The sequence below is a fragment of the Bison bison genome, unplaced genomic scaffold, assembly GCF_000754665.1.
Source record: "Bison bison bison isolate TAMUID 2011002044 unplaced genomic scaffold, Bison_UMD1.0 scf7180017861046, whole genome shotgun sequence".
Lineage (NCBI taxonomy): Eukaryota > Metazoa > Chordata > Mammalia > Artiodactyla > Bovidae > Bison > Bison bison.
Window position 1 is genome coordinate 1,730,742 of NW_011491618.1, and position 22,345 is coordinate 1,753,086.

The window sequence follows — 22,345 nt, forward strand, 5'->3', positions numbered from 1 at the left end:
TGAAACCCCCCCCCCCCCAACCGATTCCTGGGTTCCCTGCGTGTCGTCCGTCTGTAAAACCCTTTCCCTGGGCAGGGGTCGTTCTTGCAGTGTCTATTCCCCTATCTTACTCTCTCTTCCAACTGTGCCGCCTTCATTTCTCTATCAAGCTCCCTCCGTCGTTACTCTGTGTTGCTTTGAGAGCCTGCATTGTAGCGGGAAGCTGCAGTGAAGTTTGGTACCGAAATTCACTAGTTTTGTGCAACTGTGGGCAGGTCAGCTGTCTTCTCTGTGCCTTGTTGGAGCCATACATTTCGTCATTCAGTAAGTGGTTCTGTTTTGTGCCAGGCACCCTTTTAAGTGAAAACAAACAAAAACAGTCCTTGCTTAAACTGTAGTTGGAGAGGTGACGGTAAATACATAGATACTTGTATGTCTATGTATATACTTGTATGTCTTGTATATACAAGAATAGATACTTGTCAGCTAATGATAAATGTTAATAAAAATAATAAAACATTGAAAATAGGGGTTGGAGAGTGTGTGTGTGAGGGGAGGAGTTTTTTAGAGTGACAAGGGAAGGTTTCTCAGAGAAGGTGCTGTGTTAGTAGAGACCTGAGTGAGATGAAGGAACAAGGTATACAGGCCCGAGGGAAGAGCATTTTGGAAGAGTAGAGTAAGTGCAATGGCCCTGAAGCAGAAATGATTTGGATTATTTCATGAACAGTCTTGTATAGAAATTTCTGCAGTCATTTCATAGGTGTCTTGGGAGAATGAAATGTGCACAGAGATGATAGCTCTTTGGAAATAAAAAGAATATGCATGTGAAAGTTTCTGTGATAATTTACATTTTCTTATTAGTAGTGGAGCTATTATTTCTCTATTTTATCCACAGTCAGCACTCAACAAGGGGCACTGAAGGAGGTGGAGGGATTACCCTCATGGAATAAATACCAGTATCTCAAAATTGAACGTTCTGGTCAGTTAACATTTATCCGGTGCCTACTTATGTGAAGTGGTGTCTTGGGCATTGGCACATGGGCACAAGGAGCACAGGGTTCCTGTATTCAAGAATGGCCAAAAAAGTTTTTTAACTAAGAAATACAAATAAAACAGACAAAAGAATGGCTAAAAAATAATGCCAGTTAACATTGACTGATCCTGGAATCGTGATGAATTCTTTACACAGCCTATTTTGTTTAATTCTCATAACGCTTTATATGATGAAAATTAATCACTTTATTTTCCAGTTGAAGAAACAGGCTTGGAGAGGTGAATAGCTTACTTAAAGTCACATAGTTATCATAGTTATTAAGTGACAAAGTTTGGATTCAAATCTAGGTCTACCAGTTCCAGAGCCCTGACCAGTAATCCATGCTCTGGTCTGTTGTCTATTACTTGTAAGCTGTAGAGTTGTTGTTGAGGGTAATTAGTGCAGTTAACTACCGTTGATGACAGAAGTAAATGCTGATAAAGACACAAAAGGCTGTAGCATCATAGGTGAGTGAGAAATTGAGGCTCTAGGAAGACTTGAAGGAAGTGGTCTTTGAACAGTTTTTTGAATAGAATTTCAATACTTGAAGTGGAGACAGCCCACAAAATATTTATTAACTGCAGAGAAAAAACAAGTATCTTTATACAGTGGAAAGGCCTGGTAGACACCACCATAATCAAGTGGTTAAGTTAACATCACCACTGATGGAAGAGATTAAAATCACATGCCACTTGTTAGGAGTTGGACTAAAAGAGCACAGCCTCACTACTGTGATAGTCTTACCAAAAAAAAAGCATAACGACTCTAATCATGAGGAAATATCAGACAAACTTAAATTCAGGAACATTCTACAAACTCACTAGCCTATAATCTTCAAAAGTGTCAAGTCATAGAAATCAAGGAAAGACCAAGGATTGTTCCAGATTGAAAGAGACTAAAGACATGGTAGCCAGGTGCAAACATGGAGTCCTTTGCTGTGCAGGACATGAGTGGAACAATTTCTGAAACTTGTATGGGGGCCTGTGGATTAGGTGTAGTAATGTGTCAATATTTTCTGATTTTGATGGTTGTATTGTGGTTATATAGAAGAATGTTCTTGTTTGTAGGAAACACACACACTAAGAGCAGGGGTTGGCAAACTTTGTCTATTAAGGGCCAGATAGTAAATATTTTAGGCTCTGAGGGCCATATAGTCTCAGAGGCAGCTCCTCAGCTGTTATAGGGTGAAAGCAGCCACAGAGAGTATAAAAAACGGGCATGGCTGTGTTCTAGTAAAGCTGTTTTCATAGACACTGAAATTTGAATTTCATAGAACTAATTGTCATGTATCATGAAATACTGTTCTTTTGACTTTTTTTTTCCAAATGTTTAAAAATATTAAAAAAATCATACCTTCCAGGCCGTTATGGGAACAGCCAGATTTGGCCACAGGCTATAGTTTACCAACTCCTGCACTAAAGTCTGAAGAGGTGATGAGACATTGTGTCAGCAACTTATTCTCAAATAACTTAGGAAAAAGTGATGTGCACTGTTTCTGCAACTTCCTGTATTTAATTACTTTAAAATTAAAATTCTTTTAGTATTAAAAAAAAAACCAACAAGTGGGCTGGGACTTCCCTGGCAGTCCAGTGGTTAGGACTCCATGCTTCTACGGCAGGGGGCGTGGGTTCAAGCGCTGGTGGAGGGAGGGGAAGAAGTGGGCAAAGTGTATGTGAACAGACGCAGGATTAGGACAGAGAGGAGGGAGAAGTACAGGGCTTTAGAGGAGCAGGTGGTGGGTTGATGTAACTGGAGAGGAGAGTGTGTGAAGGGATATGGTCAACCATAGGCCAGGGTGGAGGCCTCGGTTTCCTCACCAGCATCTAACTTTTCTCTTGTTGAATTTTAGCACCATGGATACTGACTTGTATGACGAGTTTGGGAATTACATCGGACCAGAGCTTGATTCTGATGAAGATGATGATGAATTGGGCAGAGAGACCAAAGATCTTGATGAGGTAAAACAAATATATTACTTTTTCTCATCTCTGTTTTTAAAAAAAGCAATGAAATAGTGAATCTTCTGTGCTCCTATAGTAACCTGTATTTATCTCTAACATTGCCCTTTTTATAATTATTATGATTTAATTTGGTTCTTATACTGCCCGTAAGAAAGCTTGAAGTTCCAAAGGAGCATATAAGGTAATTTCATTGGTAGGGTGGTTTTATATTCTGAGTTCTAGTTCTTCAGGTAGTAGCTCTTCTTCCATTTGCTTGAAGTGCCTTTTGGCTATCATGAATAGTTCTAACTTAGAAAAGGTAGTCAGCTCTTTCAAGGGCTGCTGTCCTGGGAGCTCCCTCATAAACTCAGGTTTTAAAGATGTATAGGGCCTTCCCTGGTGGTTCAGTAGTTAAGAATCACCTACCAATGCAGGGGACATGTGTTTGATCAGTGATCCAGGAAGATTCCACATGCTGTGGAGCAACTAAATCCGTGCGCCACAACTACTGAGCCAAAGCTCAAGGGCCCTTGAGCTGCAACTAGTGAAGCCTGCCTGAAATGAGAAGTCTGTGCACCACAACGAAGGTAGCCTCCACTCGCCGCGACTAGAGAAAGCCCGCGAGCAGCAACGAAGAAAAAAAATACACAAAAGCAGTGGAAAGGGAAGACACAGATTCCTGTGCCTCCTCTTCAGGAGAGTTACAGAGGATGAGGTTCAGAAGGGTTTGAGGCTTGCAGAAGACGCCGAAGGCGGCTTTTATGTTGTAGCCCTGTTCAGAACAAAGTGAGTAAGAAGCACACTGATGAGCCCACTGCGCCTCGGTGGAGGCTTGCTATTAATGGGCCAGCAGAAGAGCAGGAGAAAAGTCTTGACTGCCATTTGTCTTCTTCATCAGAGAAACTGTCCTTCAAACCAGAAAAAATAGAATAAACACTGGAAAAAGAAAATTGAAACCATGTAGGTGAAAAGGGAGTAGCTCACACCTTTAGATGAGTTCAAGTCTCCAGGCCCCAGATGAATTGTGTCCTGGGTGGGATGGTGGGTGAGACGTTGCACAGGTAGGCTAGTAAGCTTAAGAAAATGAGGCATGGCCATGGTGCTAAAAAGTGAATCGGGAAACTCCTACTTTTCAAAGAGGAAGAAAAGGTACTGCCTTCAGAAACTATGGACTAGTGAGTGCTATGCATCCATGGTAAAAATTATGGAAGAAATTTTAGAATAGATGACTGTTGAACACTTAGGAAGCCAGGATGAGTTTTTAAAATAATAAGTTTTTCTTGATCCCATTACTAGATATAAGTCATAGGTATGTTGTGGATATTATGTGTATCCTGGTTTGGGCAAGGCTTTTTTTTTTTTTTAATAAACCAGTTTTCTTTTTTAAAATATTTTAAAGAGATTATTTTTCATTATACAAGTAACTCACGAATCCAGTTCAAACCAAATAGGAAGGCTTCCTTGGTCTTCATTTCATTTCACTCCCTTTCCCCACTGTAATTCATGATGTCCTTATGGAAAGACAATGTGCTGAGTTATAATGCAATTTGGAGAGGTTCCAGCCAGTTGAACAGTGGGACCCAGAGAGTGTTAGTTACTGGATCATCACCAGAGCTCTTGTGACATAACCCCGGCATCCATGCTTGGTCCTGTCCTTTTTAATCTTTTTATCAATGACTTAGGTGAAGATAGAGAAGAGAGGTGTATAAGATTTGCACATGACATAAGCCAGTATACTGGATGCATGCTCAGTTGCTAAGTCATGTCCAACTCTGTATGACCCTATGGACTACAGCCCGCCAGGCTCCTCTGTCCATGGGATTCTCCAGGTAAGAATACTGGAGTGGGTTGCCCTCTAGGGGATCTTCCCAACACAGGGACCAAACCCATATCTCTTACGTCTCCTGCGTTGGCAGGCGGATTCTTTACCACTGAGCCACTTGGTATATATATATATATATATATATATATATCCTGGTGTGTATATGTGTGTGTGTGTGTGTGTGTGTATATATATATATATTCTGGTATATATTCCAGACAATATACTGGATAACAGAATCTAAGGTCAAAGATTCTTGAACTTGAATCTTTGAATACTGAGCTAAATGAAGTCCACGAAGTCATTCAGTATTTGTCAAGTACTTACTGTTTGCAGGAAATCCTGATGCAGAAGGGAGCCAAGGCACTATCCATGCCCTCCCGGCACAGGCTCCTTGCCAGGAGAGATGAAGTACAAGCAAGGTTTATAATAGGATACAGGGAAGGACAAGCACTGTTTAAGTCCTAGTAGCTTGTGTCTGTAGGGACATCTCTGGTGATCCAGTGGCCAAGACTCTGTACGTCCAGTTCAGGGGACCCTGGTTCAATTCCTGGTCAGGAAACTACATCCTATATGTCACAACTAAGAGTTCACATGCCCCAGCTAAAGATCTACATGTGGTTGTTCAGTTGCTGCGTGGTGTCCTTCTCTTTGAGACTCTTTGCTGTGGACTGCAGCATGCCAGACTTCCCTGTCCTTCACCATCTCCCGGAGCTTGCTCAAACTCATGTCCATTGAGTTGGTGATGCCACCCAACCATCTCCTTTGTCATCCCCTTCTTCTCCTCCTGCCTTCAGTCTCTCCCAGCATCAAAGTCTTTTCCAGTGAGGTGTCTCTTCCCATCAGGTGGCCAAAATATTAGAGCTTTAGCATCAGTCCATCCCGTGAATATTCAGGGTTGATTTCCTTTAGGATTGACTGGTTTGATCTCCTTGATGTCCAAGATCCCTCATGCTGCAAAGAAAATCAAAGATCCCTCCTGCATGCTGCAACTAAGACCTGGCACAGCAAATAAAAATAATTTTTTAAAAAAATCACATTTTTAGTAATAATATTATAAGGAAGGGTCATTCCTGGCTAGATTGACCACGAAAAATACTTGAGGAAGTCACATTGAAAGTGGACCTGAAGAATGAGTAGGCATCTGTGGGGGGAGAGAGAGTAGAGTGATTAGTGATTGCCCAGGCTGGGGGCAGGAACTAGGTGGGTAATGACTAAAGGGTACAAGGGTTTTAGGTGGGGTGTGATACAAATAATCTAAATTTAATTGTGATGGTTACCCAGCTGTGAGTATACTGAAGACCATTGAACCGTAGGCAGATTGTGTGGCATGTGACTTAGATCTCACTAAGGCTGTTAACAACAACATAAACTAAAAATAAAAGCGGGGGGAATGGTTAAGCAATGTTTGACTGTTTTCACCTCAGTCCAGCGGGTTGAGGGAATCATACTCTAGTAGAAGCTCCTCAGTATTATGGCTTGGGCGAGGCTCTCTCCTTGTTCAATGAACTCACAAATTCTTTCTATTTCATTCTTATACCTGTTACCACAAGAACTCTGGTGTACACATGCTTTTTTTACCTGTAGAAGTTACAAAGTGTGTATAGTTGCATGGTGCACCTGAACTTTTTTTTCAATCTTTGTTTCTTTGGCTGTGCTCTTAGTTGTAGCACAAGAGATCTTTGACCTTGGGGCATCTGGAATCTAGTTCCCTGACCAGGGCTCGAACCCAGGCCTCTTGCACTACAAGCACAGAGTCTTTGCCACCGGACCACCAGGGAAGTCCCTCTTTACATGTATTTTTAATGTAGGTAAATGGTATCATGTTGTCTGTATCATTCTGTTTCTTGCTTTTGCCACTCAGTCTTGTGGTGAGTGATGTATTTTTAGGATCCATCCCTGTTGCTGTGTGTCTGTCTAGTTTGTGGCATCTGATTGCTGGTCCATTCTCCCTGATGTATATCACCCAGAATACCTGCCAGCAGCCTTCCCTCATCACAGATAATACTGCAGTGGCTATTCTTGGGTATACCCAGTTATGCTCCATGTGAACATTTCTGGGGGTTATATTATATTCCCTGAAGCAGAGTTGCTGATGATAGGGTTGTATATATACTTAATGTGTTTATACTGTCAGGTTCCTCTTCAGCATGGCTGTATTCATCCAGACTTTCTAGCTGGGTGAGAATCCTATAGCCTCCTAGTCCACATAGGTGCATAGATTTTTTTAAAAATACTTTTTATGGAGGTGTGTAACAGTGAAGAGCTTCCCTGGTAGCTCAGCTGGTAAAGAATCCACCTGCAGTGCAGGAGACCCCAGTTCGATTCCTGGGCTGGGAAGATCCCCTGAAGAAGGGATAGGCTATGCACTCCAGTATTGGGCTTCTCTGGTGGTTCAGATGGTTAAGAATCGCCTGCAGTGTGGGAGACCTGGGTTCAATCCCTGTGTTGGGAAGATCCCCTGGAGGAGGGCATGACAACCCAATCCAATATTCTTGCCTGGAGAATCCCCATGAACAAAGGAGCCTGATGGGCTACAGTCCATGGGGTTGCAAAGAGTTGGACACGACTAAGCGACTAAGCACAGCACAGCAGTGAAGAGATACATAGGATTTTAATTATGGAGACAGGGAAGAAGGAAGGCTATTCTAGAAAGGAGTGGAGTTTGCAGGAACCAAAAGGTTTTGTTATTTCATCGTAGTCCTTTCTTGACCCCAGAGCTCCCTTCCATTACCTCCCATTTCCCTGTTCCCTATTCGGCTCATCTCCGAAGAGTTGTTACTTGCTGTCTCCAAATCCTTTTCTCCCTTTTTTCCCTCAAACCTACTTCTGTTCTTTGCCTCTCCCATTCCACAGAGATGGCTGTCGTCAAGGTCATCAGTGACCTCTGTGTCAGACCCCATCCTCACCCTACCTGCCCTGCTTGCAGCACCTGACCCCACTAATTACTCCCTCTTTAAAACACTCTCTTTCCTGGACTTCCAGGGAACCTCTGGACTTTCCTTCTCTCTTCTGGCTGGTCCTCCTCAGTCTTTGCTGCTGGTTCCTCCTCATCTCCCTGACCTCCTAACTGTCAACAGGTCCCAAAGCTCCATTACTGATAGCTGTTCTCTGTCTACACTCACTCCCCTGCTCATCTTATCCAGTGTATCAAATACCTTCTATTAACTGAGGACTCTCAAATGTTATCTCCAGCCTGGACTTTGCTCTTGAACCTCAGGTGGTATGTCCAGCTTCCTATTTGGCATCTCTATTTGGTATCTAATATAGCATCTCAAACTCAGCATTTCTAAGACCTAAACACAGAACTTCCCCACCCCCTGTCTCCTGCCTCCAATTACTCTCACTGTCTTCCTCATATCATTAAAGACAGTACATTCCCTGGATCAAAAACCTTGCCTCTTTTTCTTCACTCCACTTTGAATTCACTAGAAAATATTTTTGACTCTTTAAAAATATATGCAGAATCCAGCCTCTTCTGACCACTGTCCCAGCTGCTCCTCTGATGTAAGTCACCATAAGTGCCATTTCTTTCCTACTTCACTGCAGTAGCCTTCTATCAGATCTCCCTCCTTCCGGTATGTTCTCAGTATGAGAACCAGAGTGATTCTTGTAAAACAAAAGCCTGACTGTATCACTCCTCTGCTCAGAATTTCTAGAACCGGACCTCTCAGCCTTGCTACCATTGACATCTGGGGCCAGGTAATTCTTCATTGCAAGAGCTGTCCTGTGTTTTATAGGATATTGATCAGTATCCCTGGCTCATGCCCACTAGGTCCCCCCACCACACACACCCAGTCATGACAACCAGAAATGCCTTCAGATGTTGCCAAATGTTTCCCGGAAGGCAAAATTGCCTTTGTTGGGAAACACTGCCATAAAGTCAGATCACTTAGAATGATCCAGAGGATCTGACATGATCACCTGCTGTGTGATCTCAGCTCATACTGTTCTCCCGTTATTTACTGAACTCTCACCATCCTGTCTTCCAACAGGAAACTGGCCTGTCTTGTGAGTAAATGCTATTATTATTGGAAGTATTCAACAGGGGCAGGAATAGGTAGAAAGACTTCCTTCATTTGATAGAGTTGGCTGTGTGCCAGGCTGTGAGTTGAGCACGCAGAGTTGACTAGTTTTTACAGAGCTCCCATCCCGTGGGATTCCTGATGTGTGACGTAGGGCAGGGTCCAGAAAAGTGCCTTCCATCTGCATCCACTTGTGACCAGTGGCCCTTAAGAAAGGGTTAGTTTTTTTTTTTCTTGGTTAGGATACATAGATTTATTTCTTTGTTATATCAGCTGACAGGGCCTGTAAGCAATTCCCTGGTGGCTCAGTAGTAAAGAATCTGCCTGCCAACGCAAAAGACTCAAGTTTGATCCCTTGGTCGGGAAGATCCCCTGGAGAAGGAAATGGCAACCCTCTCCAGTATTCTTGCCTGGAGTATCCCATGGAGGGAGGGGCCTGGCGGGTTTCAGTCCATGGGGTCCCAAAGAGTCAGGCTTAGGAACTAAACAGGAACAATCTAGCCCACGTCTAGTGCCCAGGTCTTGGTTCTGTAATCCCATTCTCTGATGAAGAAACTGTGACTCCTTAGATAAATGGCTGACTCTGGACAGGAGAAATACGAGATGAACCTGGAGCATCTTCTGGTGCTGTAAAGTAAGACGTGTTTAAAAACAGCAACCACACAACGATGGAGGCATATTGAAGGGACACAAGAGCCAATTAAAAGCTCCCAGTGACCAAAGAGGCAACAGCTTGAACAAAATTTAAGTATCACTGGATTCTTTCCCAAAGCATAAAATGAATATTCATGAGCTCATAATGGTAGAAATTAATAAATGAAGAGACCAATTTCTTTCCATAGGATTTCAGTTAACTGATGTAAACATTCCACCCCTAAGAATACCACAACTCTACACTACTCTATATGAAATAGACAAGCAATAAGAACCCACTGTATAGCCCAAGGAACTTCACCCAGTACTTTGCAATGACCCAGATGGGGATAGAATCTAAGAAAGAGCGGATTTGTGCATGGGTATAACTGACTCACCTTGCTGCACAGCAGAAACCAGCACAACCCTGCATTCAACTGTACACCAACAAGAATTTAAAAAACAAAAACATAATTCCACTCTTAAGTGTAGGCTGTACACAGTGACATCATTCCAAAGAGTACAATATTGGGGGAAGAGGGTAACTTTACAGTGCAGAAACCTGCGAATAAGACCTTGGCTTGGTGATCAAGGTTAGCATCAACAGTAGTAAGTCATATTGAGAATATACACCCTTGATGTGGGGTGAAAGTGCTGCTGTTCTCTGTGGTCATCCTTTCAAAACCCCTTAAGGTCTTAAGATCCCCAAATCCTACTTACGAGAAAAACTCAGTCAAATTCACTGAGAAAGTTTCTATAAAATGCCTTACTCAAAACTGGAGGCCATCAAAAACAAGGAAAGTCAGAGAAGCCTAAGAAGACATGATTGCTCAAGGTAGTGTCCTCAGTGGGATCCAGATTGTTTTTCTTTGTGTGACTTCCTAGGCACTGAGCCACCTTTTTGTGTCCCTTTGGTGCCTGTAGAATTTATTCCCCTGGGGTTTTGTTTTCATTACTTGGTGGCACAATGGTGTCAGACCTCTGAGGTCCCAATGGAGGAAAGTTTCTCACTCAGATCAAGGCATCTAATAACTCTCTGCACAGACTATCTGCCACTAATTTCCTGTCTTCAGGAGGGTTAAGAATGCTCTACTTTCAAGTCCTGTGGCTGCATCTGCCCAGAGTCCACAGCTGGCCCCTCCGCACATGTCCCAAGAAAGGGTTCATTTGAATCGGGAGAGTGGTCTGTGCCCGTGGCTTACAGTCTTCTCATTGTGGAGGATCACTCAAGGGTAGACCCTGCCTTGCTGACTCCTTAGTGCGGAACTCAAGAAGCTGCCAGGCGTGTGACATTGCTTTTAACTCAGGTATTGTAGTCCGTCCCTGAGCAGGAAGAGGGCATGCCTCTTCCCAACTCCTTCCCGCTTTTGCGTTCAGGTCGATGAGGATGAGGACGACGATGATGTGGGTGATCACGACGAAGACCACCCTGGGATGGAGGTGGTGCTGCACGAGGACAAGAAGTACTACCCCACCGCCGAGGAGGTGTACGGCCCCGAGGTGGAGACCATAGTTCAGGAGGAGGACACCCAGCCTCTCACAGGTCAGTCAGAGGCAAAATCAGAATGGAAACCTCGTGTGATAGCCAGAAGCAGTCTGAAAAAGTTCAGTGAATGACATGACTCATTTTTCTTTGAGGTGCTATCTCTGGGTTGAGATTCAGTTAACCCTGCTTTGATATTCAATAAAACAGCTCGTTACTAAATAAATATGAGTTGCTTCTTTACCTAATATCTGTTTAGGTTCCCAAAGACTGTCTTTGAGTTCCTCCTCCAGTCTGTTCTGTTTTTCGTTTCCCATCCAAATAATGCCAGTTCCTTTAACCAGTCCATCTCTTAATAAAGAGATATTCCACTTAATATCTTATTAGATATCTTATCTAATATCTTCTTTCTTTTTTTTTTAATTTTATTTTATTTTTAAACTTTACATAATTGTATTAGTTTTCCCAAATATCAAAATGAATCCACCACGGGTATACATGTGTTCCCCATCCTGAACCCTCCTCCCTCCTCCCTCCCCATACCATCCCTCTGTGTCGTCCCAGTGCACTAGCCCCAAGCATCCAGTATCGTCTAATATCTTATTTCTTAATAAAGAAATATTCCACTTCCTTAATAATTGCCACTGATCTTCTGGGAAGTAGTTGCATTTTATAAATTAAGGGGAAGTTCTGAGCTGCATTCACCTCATCCTGTCCTGTATCCAGCCCCTCTCCCCTCCTCCCACAAAATGAAGTCCAAACACCTCAGTCCACAGGTCAGGATCCTTCACTGTCTCGTGCCAAACAGCATTCCCAGAACTTCTGCAACCTGAGTGGTCCTCGAGAATAATATAAATTGGTGTCCTATATCATCCATTCCAAAAGCTGAGTCTCATGGAATAGGGCCTTTGATTTTTATGCTTTATGCCTACCTGTACATCACTCTTTTTTTTTTCCTTCCTCCTAGAACCCATTATTAAGCCAGTGAAAACCAAGAAATTCACTCTGATGGAGCAGACGTTACCTGTCACGGTGTACGAAATGGAGTAAGTTACAAGGTCTTGCGGCCTCTGCGCGTATATTGTGGGTTTGTTTTCTCACGGAGGTTGGAGGTAGTTTGTGGTTGAAGTAGCCAGTGGGTTGGGGGCAAGAGGTGGTGAGAGCAGTGGCATCCATTTGTGCCTGAGTCACTTTACTGGCTTCTCTCTGTGACCAGGTTCAGCTCTGTGGCTGGCTACCTGCTGCCAGATCTAGTCTGACAGCTTCCAGCTTTATTTGGTAGGTAAGAGGGCATATCCATGAACTGTTTCTTATTTATTAATTAGTTTATTGTTTAAAAATTGAGGTACAGTGTGGTGGTAGCTTCCAGTGTACAGCTCAGTGATTCAGATTCTTTTCCCTTGTATGTTATTACAGAATACTGAGTGTAGTTCCCTGTGCTGTGCAGTAGGTCCTTGTATGTACTAGTGTTTATACGTTAATCCCAGGCTCCTCTAATTTATCACCTTCCTGTTTGGTAACCGTAAGTTTGTTTTCTATGTCTGTGAGCCTATTTCTGTTTTGTAGATAAGTTCGTTTTTTTGTTTTTCGTTTTTTTTTAATTCTACATACAAGTGATGTCATATGATATTTGTCTCTGTCTGGCTCACTTCACTTAGTGTGATAATCTCTAGGTCCATCCATGATGCTGCACCAGTGAATTATCGTGAAAGCAAAAATCGCTTCTTACCATTTGCCAAAATTTTCCGTCATCTTATATGGTTGCTGAGATAGGCTCCATCTTAACTTTCTTCGTGGCTCTCCTATAGATCTCAGCTGTTTTCTCTTCTTCCAAACCTTTAGTTTGGTATTGGAAGCCTACCTCTGAGACAGACTGGGTATTGTACTTATCATTGGTAGGGCCGCCAGAGCCTGTTTTGACTTGGTAAGGTTGCTAGGTGTTTTGGGAACATAGCAACTCTTGATTTTGAAAAGGAGGCACAAGTAGGTATATGTGTATGGAATAATTTAGACTATTCATACTGCAGACTGTTGGAAAAGATTTTCATGGATGAAATGCACTTATAAGGCCCTCGTATTGGGACACTTGTGAACCATTATTAGATAATGAAACTTTTTTTTCCTTTTAAAAAAAAAAAAAAAAATGTTGACATCTTGTCCAAAGGAGTGAGGTCCCTTCTGAAACAGTCAGCTCACCTGCCATTGTTCATACTTTCTTTTTTTTTCCCATTTATTTTATTTCTGGCTGTGCTGGGCCTTTGTTGCTGCGTGTGAGCTACCTGCTCCCAGGTCTAGATTGACAGCTTTCAGTTTTATTCTCCAGTTGGTCTGAAAGTTGTTCCTGGCCAAAAATACCTAACACACCTCTGTGCCACTCACCCGTTTGAAAACTGGCCAAAGCCCCCTTTTCTCTTTTCCTTTGTCCTTTCAGTTTCTTGGCAGATCTGATGGATAACTCGGAGCTCATCAGAAATGTGACTCTCTGTGGCCATCTGCACCACGGCAAGGTAAGCGGGCTTTTGGCTACTTGGAGCAGGGTTGCTCTTCATTTCTGCTCATTTTTTTCAGCCCTCAGAGTCACATGTTGGGGTCTGAGGCCTGAAGGCTGGATCTCCTGACTCTGGGGGCCTCCGTGCCTATTGTGAAACTGAGCTGTGAAATTCCAGCTTTTTCTGAGCAGCAGATGGAAAGCTAAGCTACTGGCATGCCTGAGCCTTGTGTCTACATCTGGACAGAAGAGGGGAAATTGAGCCTTACTTTGATTTTGATTTTATAAGTTTTTATTTCCTGGGGGATGCTTGTCTAAGAAAGATTTCATCTTTCATTTGAAAATAATCCTGTGGCTTCATTGTTGATCCTTTGCTATGCCATAATCCTCTCTGCTCTCCTCTTCCTCTCTTTATTCCTAAATTATATGGTGTACTGGGGGAAGGGTAGAATCGATTTTCCTTGGTGGGTGGCAGAACATAACTTTCTCTTCTCTTTCAGACATGTTTTGTAGATTGTTTAATAGAGCAGACTCACCCGGAAATCAGAAAGCGCTATGACCAAGATGTAAGTAGAAATCCTGTTCAGCGTATAGCATGAACCATTCAGAATATACAGGGGTGGGCGTCTCTCTCCTTCCCCTTCCTTCTACCTTGCCACTCTCATTATAAATAATGATGCCTTAGGATTGTGTGCCTTATAATGTGCTGTTTTATAATTGTAATTTCTATGAATAGCCCTTAAGAAAATGATATCAGCTTTCTTGGGAACATAGAGAATGTTAACCTGCAGTATTTTGGGGTGATCTGTTCTTCACTTGGGATCGCTCCTCTGTTCTGATATATCCTGACTTCTATAGCCTATTCTTTCCTGTCATAGTATTAATAGCCTACTCTATAAATATAATACAATTGGACCTTGTTGCTTTCATCATAAATTTAAGTGACTCTGAATGAGGCCAAGTGTGGCTGCAAGTCTCAGTGCAATAAATGTTCAGTCTCCGCCAGATCGACTGTTTTGACATGCGGGGGCTCCACGAAGGCCAGCTATGTCTCCGTGTACCACTGCGAAGAATTCAGTGCATTTGATATAATTTAGCTCTCCGGCCATACCTGGTCTTTAGTGACTTCCTCCACTCCCCAAGAAAACACACATCCAGGAAGGAGCATTTTCTATCTGGCAGGGCGCCAGTCTCATTGTCTGAAATGTCTGTAGGGACACCCTGTTATCTTCCATCTCTTCTCCTGAGGCAGAGACCCTGGAGCGGGGAGGTGGTGAGGGAAAGTGATTGATGGTTTGTGTGGGAGCGGAGTCTGAATTCAGGTGGTAACCACAGTTCTTCATTATTTTTATTTTTAGCTGTGCTACACTGACATCCTCTTCACAGAACAAGAGGTAAGTGTGCCTTTGGAAATCTGATTGTTGTTCACAGCAGTAGTAGTTTTGTAGGGAATGTGGAGGAGCCTTTATGGTAACGGTTTGGCCCATACCACTGCCCCTGTCTCACTCCCACCCCTCACCTCTATCTCCCTGCTTCTCCTAGTCATCCCAAGATCTGTAACTTGAAAGAGAGCTGGGTAGGCAGACTGTCCAGTACAGGGGGGACCTTCGTATCCTTGGCTGGATATAATTAATAGGGCAAGTGCCAGGAGGTGTTGAGAACATTTATGCTCTAAGTTTTGCAGAAGCTAAACAGGATGTTTCAAATGACATCATCCTTAAAAATCTGCTGTAAGATGACTCCGTCCATATGTTGATCTCTGGGAGTAGCTTCTCTTGGTGAATGAGTTCGTCTGTCTTTGTGCTTTTCTTTCTGATTAAAGGAGTGAGTATACATCTTGGTCTTTGCCATTCCACCTGGTTGGGCTTTCTTTCCATCTGGATCTTTGGCCCTCCCCTCCAACCCCTTCTGTTTCCCTGTCTCCTTAATTTCTATCTGTTAAATGACCACACGGAAAGCACAAGAGTGTAAGTATGATTAGCCAAAGGAACTGTAAGCAGTCCTAGTGTATGTTAAACACTCGACAGATATTAGCTGTTGTTTTTATATATATGAATATATTTATATATTTGTGTGACTGAAGTTGTTTTAGTACTTTGTTACAGCTTTTATTTTATATATATTATATATACATACACGGTTTGGTTTAGTCACTCAGTTGTGTCCAACTCTTTGTGACCCTATGGACTGTAGCCTGCCAGGCCCTTCTGTCCATGGGATTTTCCAGGCAAGAATACTGGAGTGGGTTCCCATTTCCTTTTCTCATATATGTATATATTTAAAAACCTAAAATACTCCAGATTGTTTCTTTTCACTTACATGGTGCTTAATTATTTTTGTTTACACTGTGTGAGGAGGGTAAGATATTAGGACTCTAGATTCTCTACTAAAGTTTAATACTGCTTTGCTGGACTTCCCTGGTGGCTCAGACAATAAAGAATCTGCCTACAATGCAGATCCTGGGTCAGGAAGATCCCCTGGAGAAGGGAAGGGCTGCTCACTCCAGTATTCTTGCCTGGAGAATCCCATGGACAGAGGAGCCTGGCGGGCTATAGTCTATGGGGTGGCAGAGTCAGACACAACTGAGCAACTAACACTTATTTACTGCTTTGCTAGCTTGTTCATTTATTTTTAGCTTTTTGTATTTGAACCAACTCCTCCCCGCCCGCCACCCCCCAACACTGTTTAACATCCAGATAGTTCATCTTCAAGGTCATTCTGGTGAGAGGCCTAGTTAAAAGTCACACCCATTACAAGGAGATACATCAGGATAATTTACTAGCAGCTGGAAAGACCCAGGAGCACCATGAGCCTTTGGCATAGGAAGAGGCCCTGATCGCTCCTGCCCTTTTTCTCTATGCTTTTCAGAGGGGTGTTGGCATCAAAAGTACTCCTGTGACAGTGGTCTTGCCAGATACCAAGGGGAAATCCTACCTCTTCAACATCATGGACACTCCAGGTAGGACATCCCTTGACCTTTCACCTTCAGAACCTTACCCAGCTTGTTTCTCGTGGTCCCACACTTTCCAGAACAGAACATTGCATCTTTGTTTTTACATTTCCTCTCCTTCGTTGAGATAATTTTCTTTTTTTAACTGTCTTTTTTGCATCTAATGAGTTAATTAGCGAGCACTCTGCTCCAGACCTTCTGTTTTGTTCCTCTCTTGACTCTGCTTTACAAGATTTAAATTTGGGGGAATCCTATAGTCATGTATTCATTGGGGCAGCAAAGCTGAGTCACACATGGTCCTGGGCTCAGGCAGTCTCGGTCTTTCCATCTTTTGAAAGAGACTGGGGGAGCACACGCCAATGGCTGGGGGACTTGCAGGTTACCACACATTGCCCTGTGGCTGACTTTCTCTTTGGAAAGGCCCAGCTCAGGGTTCTCCTGTTTGTTTTTTTCAATTTTTGTCCACAGCCTGTGGGACCTTAGTTCCCCTTTTGGGGATTGAACCCACACTCCCTGCACTGGAAGGTAGAGTCTTAACCACTGGACCACCAGGGAAGTCCAAGGCTTTTCCTTTTTTAAATAGGAAAATTTGGGTTTTGACAGATTGGCCTTCTTTGCCCCATCAGATCTCCATTGCCCTCATACCTCTCAGCCCCCGACTTCCAGCCCGCACCCACCAGCCATCTTACCAGCAGCCTGTGCAGGCCCTCCTTTGCCCTTTTTCCTACCTCCAAATTGTCTTTGGTCTCACAGAACTCTACTTACTGCTGAGACTGGTTTAGTCTGTGAGTATGAATGCCTTATGCCCTCCTTGGTGAAACACTTCCTTTGTGTTTGAGGGTCTCCTGGATAAAAGCTTAATCTAAGCTTTTAGTGACTTTGATGCAGAATTTTATACCCTTCAGGGAGCTGTGGGGAGAAGGGAAAGAGAATATTCGTGGGTTTGTGTGCTTTGCAGCCCCACCCTGCCCCCAACCATGTACAAGTTAATTGTGCCTCATCCTGCCACCACACAAATTGTGACTTACTTGGTATTTGCTTTCCAGGACACGTGAATTTTTCTGATGAGGTCACAGCGGGCTTGCGCATCTCAGATGGAGTGGTCCTTTTCATCGATGCCGCCGAGGGCGTGAGTCTGCCTCTTTTTTTAGACCCCTCCTCCCTGTTATATTTGCCCCACATGATGCCCAGAGCTCTGAGGTAGCTGGGAGGTAGAGAACATGAGAGTCTGTGGGATTAAGGTTCACGTTTGCTGTAAAAATGAGGGCAGCAAATGAAAGTCGAAATTAGTTCTCATGAGTCTCTCACTCCCTACCCACTGAGGCTCAAAATGATCACAAAAATGCAAAGGTAAATAAAAGGGAAGGAAGAGAGTTTGAAATGTTAAAAGTTTGTCTAAGCTAAAGAGTTTGAAGTTAAAAGATCCAGGGTGTCTTTTATATTTCTAAATAGAAAGATTCCATCATTTGACTTAACCTCATTCACGTTGTCATCAGTGAGATAACCAGCAGAGGGAGCCAGAGTTGCCCTTTTTTAAAATTGACTTCATTTTGGAATAATTTCAAACTTGCTGAAAAGTTGCAGTAACACAGAGCAACTCCCCCTCATTTGTAATTCTCTCTGTACATGTAGGCATGCACTCACATGTGTATGTGTGTTCCCCTTGTACCATATGAAAAGGAAATATTTCAGAATATATTTCCTAAGAAGAAGGGCATCACTTATGTAACCATGATAGGCTTACCAAAATCGGGGAACTTAACATTGATACAATTGTACAGAAATTTTCCTGTAGACCTTAGTCAGTCCCAATAAATGTCCTTTATAGAATTTTTTTTCCTAATCCGGGATGATGCATAACATTTAATTTTCATGTGTCTTTCATAGGAATGGTTCTCTTATCTTTCTTGGTCTTTTATGACATTGGCATTTTTGGGGAATATAGGCCATTGATTTTGTCAGTTGTCTTTCAGAGTATGTTCATGGCTACTGGAGTACATTACTTCTAAAATTTCTCACTGAACACATAATATACACCCATACATAACTGTTTCTATACATACATATTAAAAAACATCAAGGTAGTAAAAAAGGAAAAAATCAGTTTATCTTAATACCCACAATTCTTTTTTGTTTGTTTCGTTTGAACCTCGAGGCTTGTGGAATCTTAGTTCTTAATTCCCTGACCAGTGATTGAACCTGGGCCCACTAAGCGAAAGCACCAAGTCCCAACCACTGAACCGTCAGGGAATTTCCCTAATATCCACAATTCTATTTCCTCACCACAGCTTCCCAAGCCTTTCTTGGTTCCTTCTCTGGCACTGAGAAACTTGGCTCCCCAAATCATCAGTGTATTTATTCATTTCTCAACCCTACAAGGTCACCTCTTAAAATTTCTGACTCTGCTGTTGAATAAGATACCCTCTGCTTCCCCCTCGTAATCTGTTTCCTCTCTTCCCCATTCTTCATATTTTAAGATAGAACTTTCTTTGACTCTGTGCTGGCCTGTTCTGCCCTCTTGCACTCATCCCCACCTTCTGTGCCTCAGGTGATGCTGAACACAGAGCGGCTGATCAAGCATGCGGTGCAGGAGAGGCTGGCAGTCACCGTGTGCATCAACAAGATTGACCGGCTGATCCTGGAGCTGAAGCTGCCACCCACGGATGCTTACTATAAGCTGCGTCACATTGTCGATGAGGTCAACGGCTTAATAAGGTAGAGGAGCCCCCGAAGTAAACCTCCTGTCCCTGGCACTCTGGTTTTTATAAATCTTAACCTTGAACACCTCTGGGGGCAACTCTGAGCTCTTGGCATGCGTTGACGAGCTTGTTGGACACAGCTGGAGGAACATTCTGTGACTCTGCAGGGTCTGACTCCCTAGCCTTGGCCTCATTAACTCTGCTCCTTAACCAGATAGGCAACTGGCCGCACATCCTCAGTTTATTACTGCGGTCAGTTCCCTGAGCTCTAGACTCAGTCTCATCTTCACCAGCCAACCACGTAAAGTTAGGCAGATTCCTTAACCTCTTAGAGCCTCAGTTTCTGCTTCTATAAAAAGAGAATAGTAGTATTTGCCTAATGAGATGTTACAAGATATTAAGTAGATAGCTGACATAACATACTTAGCACAATGCTCAGTGATAATAGCTTATGGGTGAATAATGTCAGCTGCTATTATCTTATTAGCACAGACTCAGTAAGAGAAGGAGCTGTTGTCTTTTGTTTCTTCCTGAAGCTGCTTTGCAACAAGATGGATTTGGGGTTTAGGTTAATAAGTATGAATGATGGTTGGGAGACCTTGGAATCATGGTGGCTTTGAAGAATAGGTTAAATATTTCTTAAGGACAGTTTAACCTCTAGCGGAAAGATGTACAGATAACTTCTTGAGGCCCCCTGCAGGGCTTGGGAGGAGCCTGTCCAGCTGAGAAAACTCCACTCCACCTGAGGATCCAGGACAGACCCCTCGTGGCCCGGGACAAGTTCACCTTTAGGAACAGCCCCAGTTTGCAGTGCTGGTTCTCAACAGGGGTATCTTCTCCCTGACACTGGAGAGGCTGAGAATGACTGGAGCCCAGTGTTATAGCCAGAATCCAAAAGATGAAATGATCCACTTCTCTGAAGACAGGGCAGGGGTTGTGTAGGGCTAAATCATGATCTACTAGAACAGGAAGTTAGGAAGTCAAGAAGTCACATCTCAAGCGCCAAGCAAGAAATATCACCATAAATATATTGTTTAGAAATATGGAGGTAAATGCTCTAGAAGCAGCTTTTAAAGAAGTTGAAAACACTCACCTCTCGGGAGCATAACTTGGGAGTGTGGTAGGGGAGTGCTCTGTAGAAGCCAGTACTTGTATTTCTAGATTAAGAAATTGCATAAAGCAGTGTGTCAGGAAGGCTTGGGTTGATTCCTGCTGGTTTTCTTATAAATGCTGGTGAACTTGGGGGTACTGTGGCTTCTGCATGACTTTTAAGACTAAATGTTTTAACTTGAGTTTGTAAAGCAAAGCCAGACAAGACCATATGAGAATGGGGAGCAAAGTTGCTTTTTTTTTCATTCATTCATTCATTTACTTATACTGGTATTTCTGTTTGTGAAATTGAGATTTCTCAAATGTACTCCTGTTTTATCAAAGTAGTTTCATTTCCTGTGTTCTGAGGTGTTTGTCCTCCCAAGTTTCCCTTTGTCTGGCGCAGTTAACTTCTCCAGGATCATGCAGTATGTTTCCAGCTCTGGAAAATCATCTTGTTACTGGGAGTTAGGGAACAGCTCCATCATGTCACTTTCTTGGAGCCAGCTGTTGGCGAAGCTGTGTGTGTTATGCAAACCCTTTCTGAGGGCGGCTGCTGGAAAGAGGCTCTGATACCAAGTCCTGCCCTTCATCCTTCGCCTCAGGCCCACACTGCAGCCCAGTCAGCCCCACACTCAGGGTCATCTCTCTTTCAGCATGTACTCCACGGATGAGAACCTGATCCTTTCCCCGCTCCTGGGCAATGTCTGCTTCTCCAGCTCCCAGTACAGCATCTGCTTCACGCTGGGCTCCTTTGCCAAGATCTATGCTGACACCTTCGGTAAGCTCTGGCTGGCAGTCTGTCTCACCAGCTTCCCCAGAGTCCTGTGTGCGTTTCCTGCTGAATAGTTCAGAAATGGGCTGCACGCCAGAGTCCTGCCAGAGAGAGCACTGTGTCAACTGTTGCCAAGTCACATTTGGGGCTCTTTTTGGCCCTGAGACTCTCTTCTCAGGCTCAGTAGTCTCCAAACAGTAGAAGGATAAAGGTGCCTGGGAAGAAATGGGTGAAGAGGGGGCTCATACCAGGAACAAGAATCTCCTCAAGTGACACAGGTTTTGTCAAAAAGGAATTATCCATGCTCCCAAAGCCATGCAGGCCTTTTCCTCAAAGATGGAATCTCTCTCACCAATGGTGCATCAAGCTGTCTTTCCAACCGTATCCAGGCACATAAGGGGCTTCCTTGGTGACTGAGTCAGTAAAGAATATGCCGGCAATGCAGGAGACCCTAGTTCAGTCCCTAGGTCGGGAAGATTCCCCTGGAGATGGAAATGGCAACCCACTCCAGTATTCTTGCCTGGGAAATCCCATGGACAAAGAAGCCAAGTGGACTACAGTCCTTAGGGTTGCAGGAGTCAGACATGACTTAGCGACTGAGCCACCAGCACCACCAGGCACATAGATGTTTCATAGGCCTACTTGAGAACTTGGGTTGGATTCACAGCCCACTGGGACACACGGCAGAATGATTTTATATGTAGGTCCTTGGAGCCGTAGCACGCTGGGCCTTTGGAGCTGAATTCCAAAGATGGAAGAGCCCTGGGGCCAACATCCCAACTCTCAAGACAGTCCCACATGCTCCACCTCTGTGCCTCCTGGGGCGCCAGTGTTTGTGTTCGCTCCAGTCAGTGGTCCTGCCTCACTTTCAGTGTGAAAATGTTTGCTCTGGCGAAAGTAACAGGCCAGTTGAAACTTGGTCTTTTTTTTAATGTGTATATATTTACTGCATCCTTATTTGGAAAAGTGAAAAATACAGTAAAATCTAGTCAAGGAAACAAAATTAACCCATAACCTCATTACCATAATTACTGCAAGCATTCAGATACAGTTCCTTCTTTCTCTGTTCAGTGTTTTACATCAGTGAGATCTTATTTCATATATAATATAATTACATAAGATAAATATTTACTTAGTATTAGATCATAAGAATTTGTCTGTTAAATCTTATCTATAAATACTATTTTGGGACTTCCTTGGCAGTCCAGTGGTTAATACTCCACACTCCCAGTGCAGGGGATGTGGGTTTGATCTCTGGTTGGGGAACCAAGATCCCACATGCTGCACGGCACATCCAGAAAAAAAAAAAAAAAAAAATTTTCTATAACTGCTCATTGGTCCACTGTATGAATGTATACTTTCTCATCATTAGACATATATTTTGGTTGTTTCCAGATGGTTCTTCTTAAAAAATGGTTAGATGGACAAT

General features: G+C 43.3%; 1 protein-coding gene across 1 annotated transcript in view; it reads left to right on the forward strand.

Annotated features, from left to right (window-relative positions):
• EFTUD2 (elongation factor Tu GTP binding domain containing 2) overlaps nt 1-22,345 on the forward strand; it is a 37,340-nt gene that overhangs the window by 447 nt on the left and 14,548 nt on the right. The window contains exons 2-11 of the mRNA XM_010832425.1: nt 2,862-2,970; nt 10,810-10,975; nt 11,883-11,961; nt 13,347-13,422; nt 13,904-13,969; nt 14,762-14,797; nt 16,272-16,362; nt 17,400-17,482; nt 18,902-19,068; nt 20,798-20,922. Coding sequence (XP_010830727.1) covers nt 2,866-2,970; nt 10,810-10,975; nt 11,883-11,961; nt 13,347-13,422; nt 13,904-13,969; nt 14,762-14,797; nt 16,272-16,362; nt 17,400-17,482; nt 18,902-19,068; nt 20,798-20,922 — 994 coding nt within the window. The 5' untranslated portion in view covers nt 2,862-2,865. The remainder of the gene's footprint in view (nt 1-2,861; nt 2,971-10,809; nt 10,976-11,882; nt 11,962-13,346; nt 13,423-13,903; nt 13,970-14,761; nt 14,798-16,271; nt 16,363-17,399; nt 17,483-18,901; nt 19,069-20,797; nt 20,923-22,345) is intronic.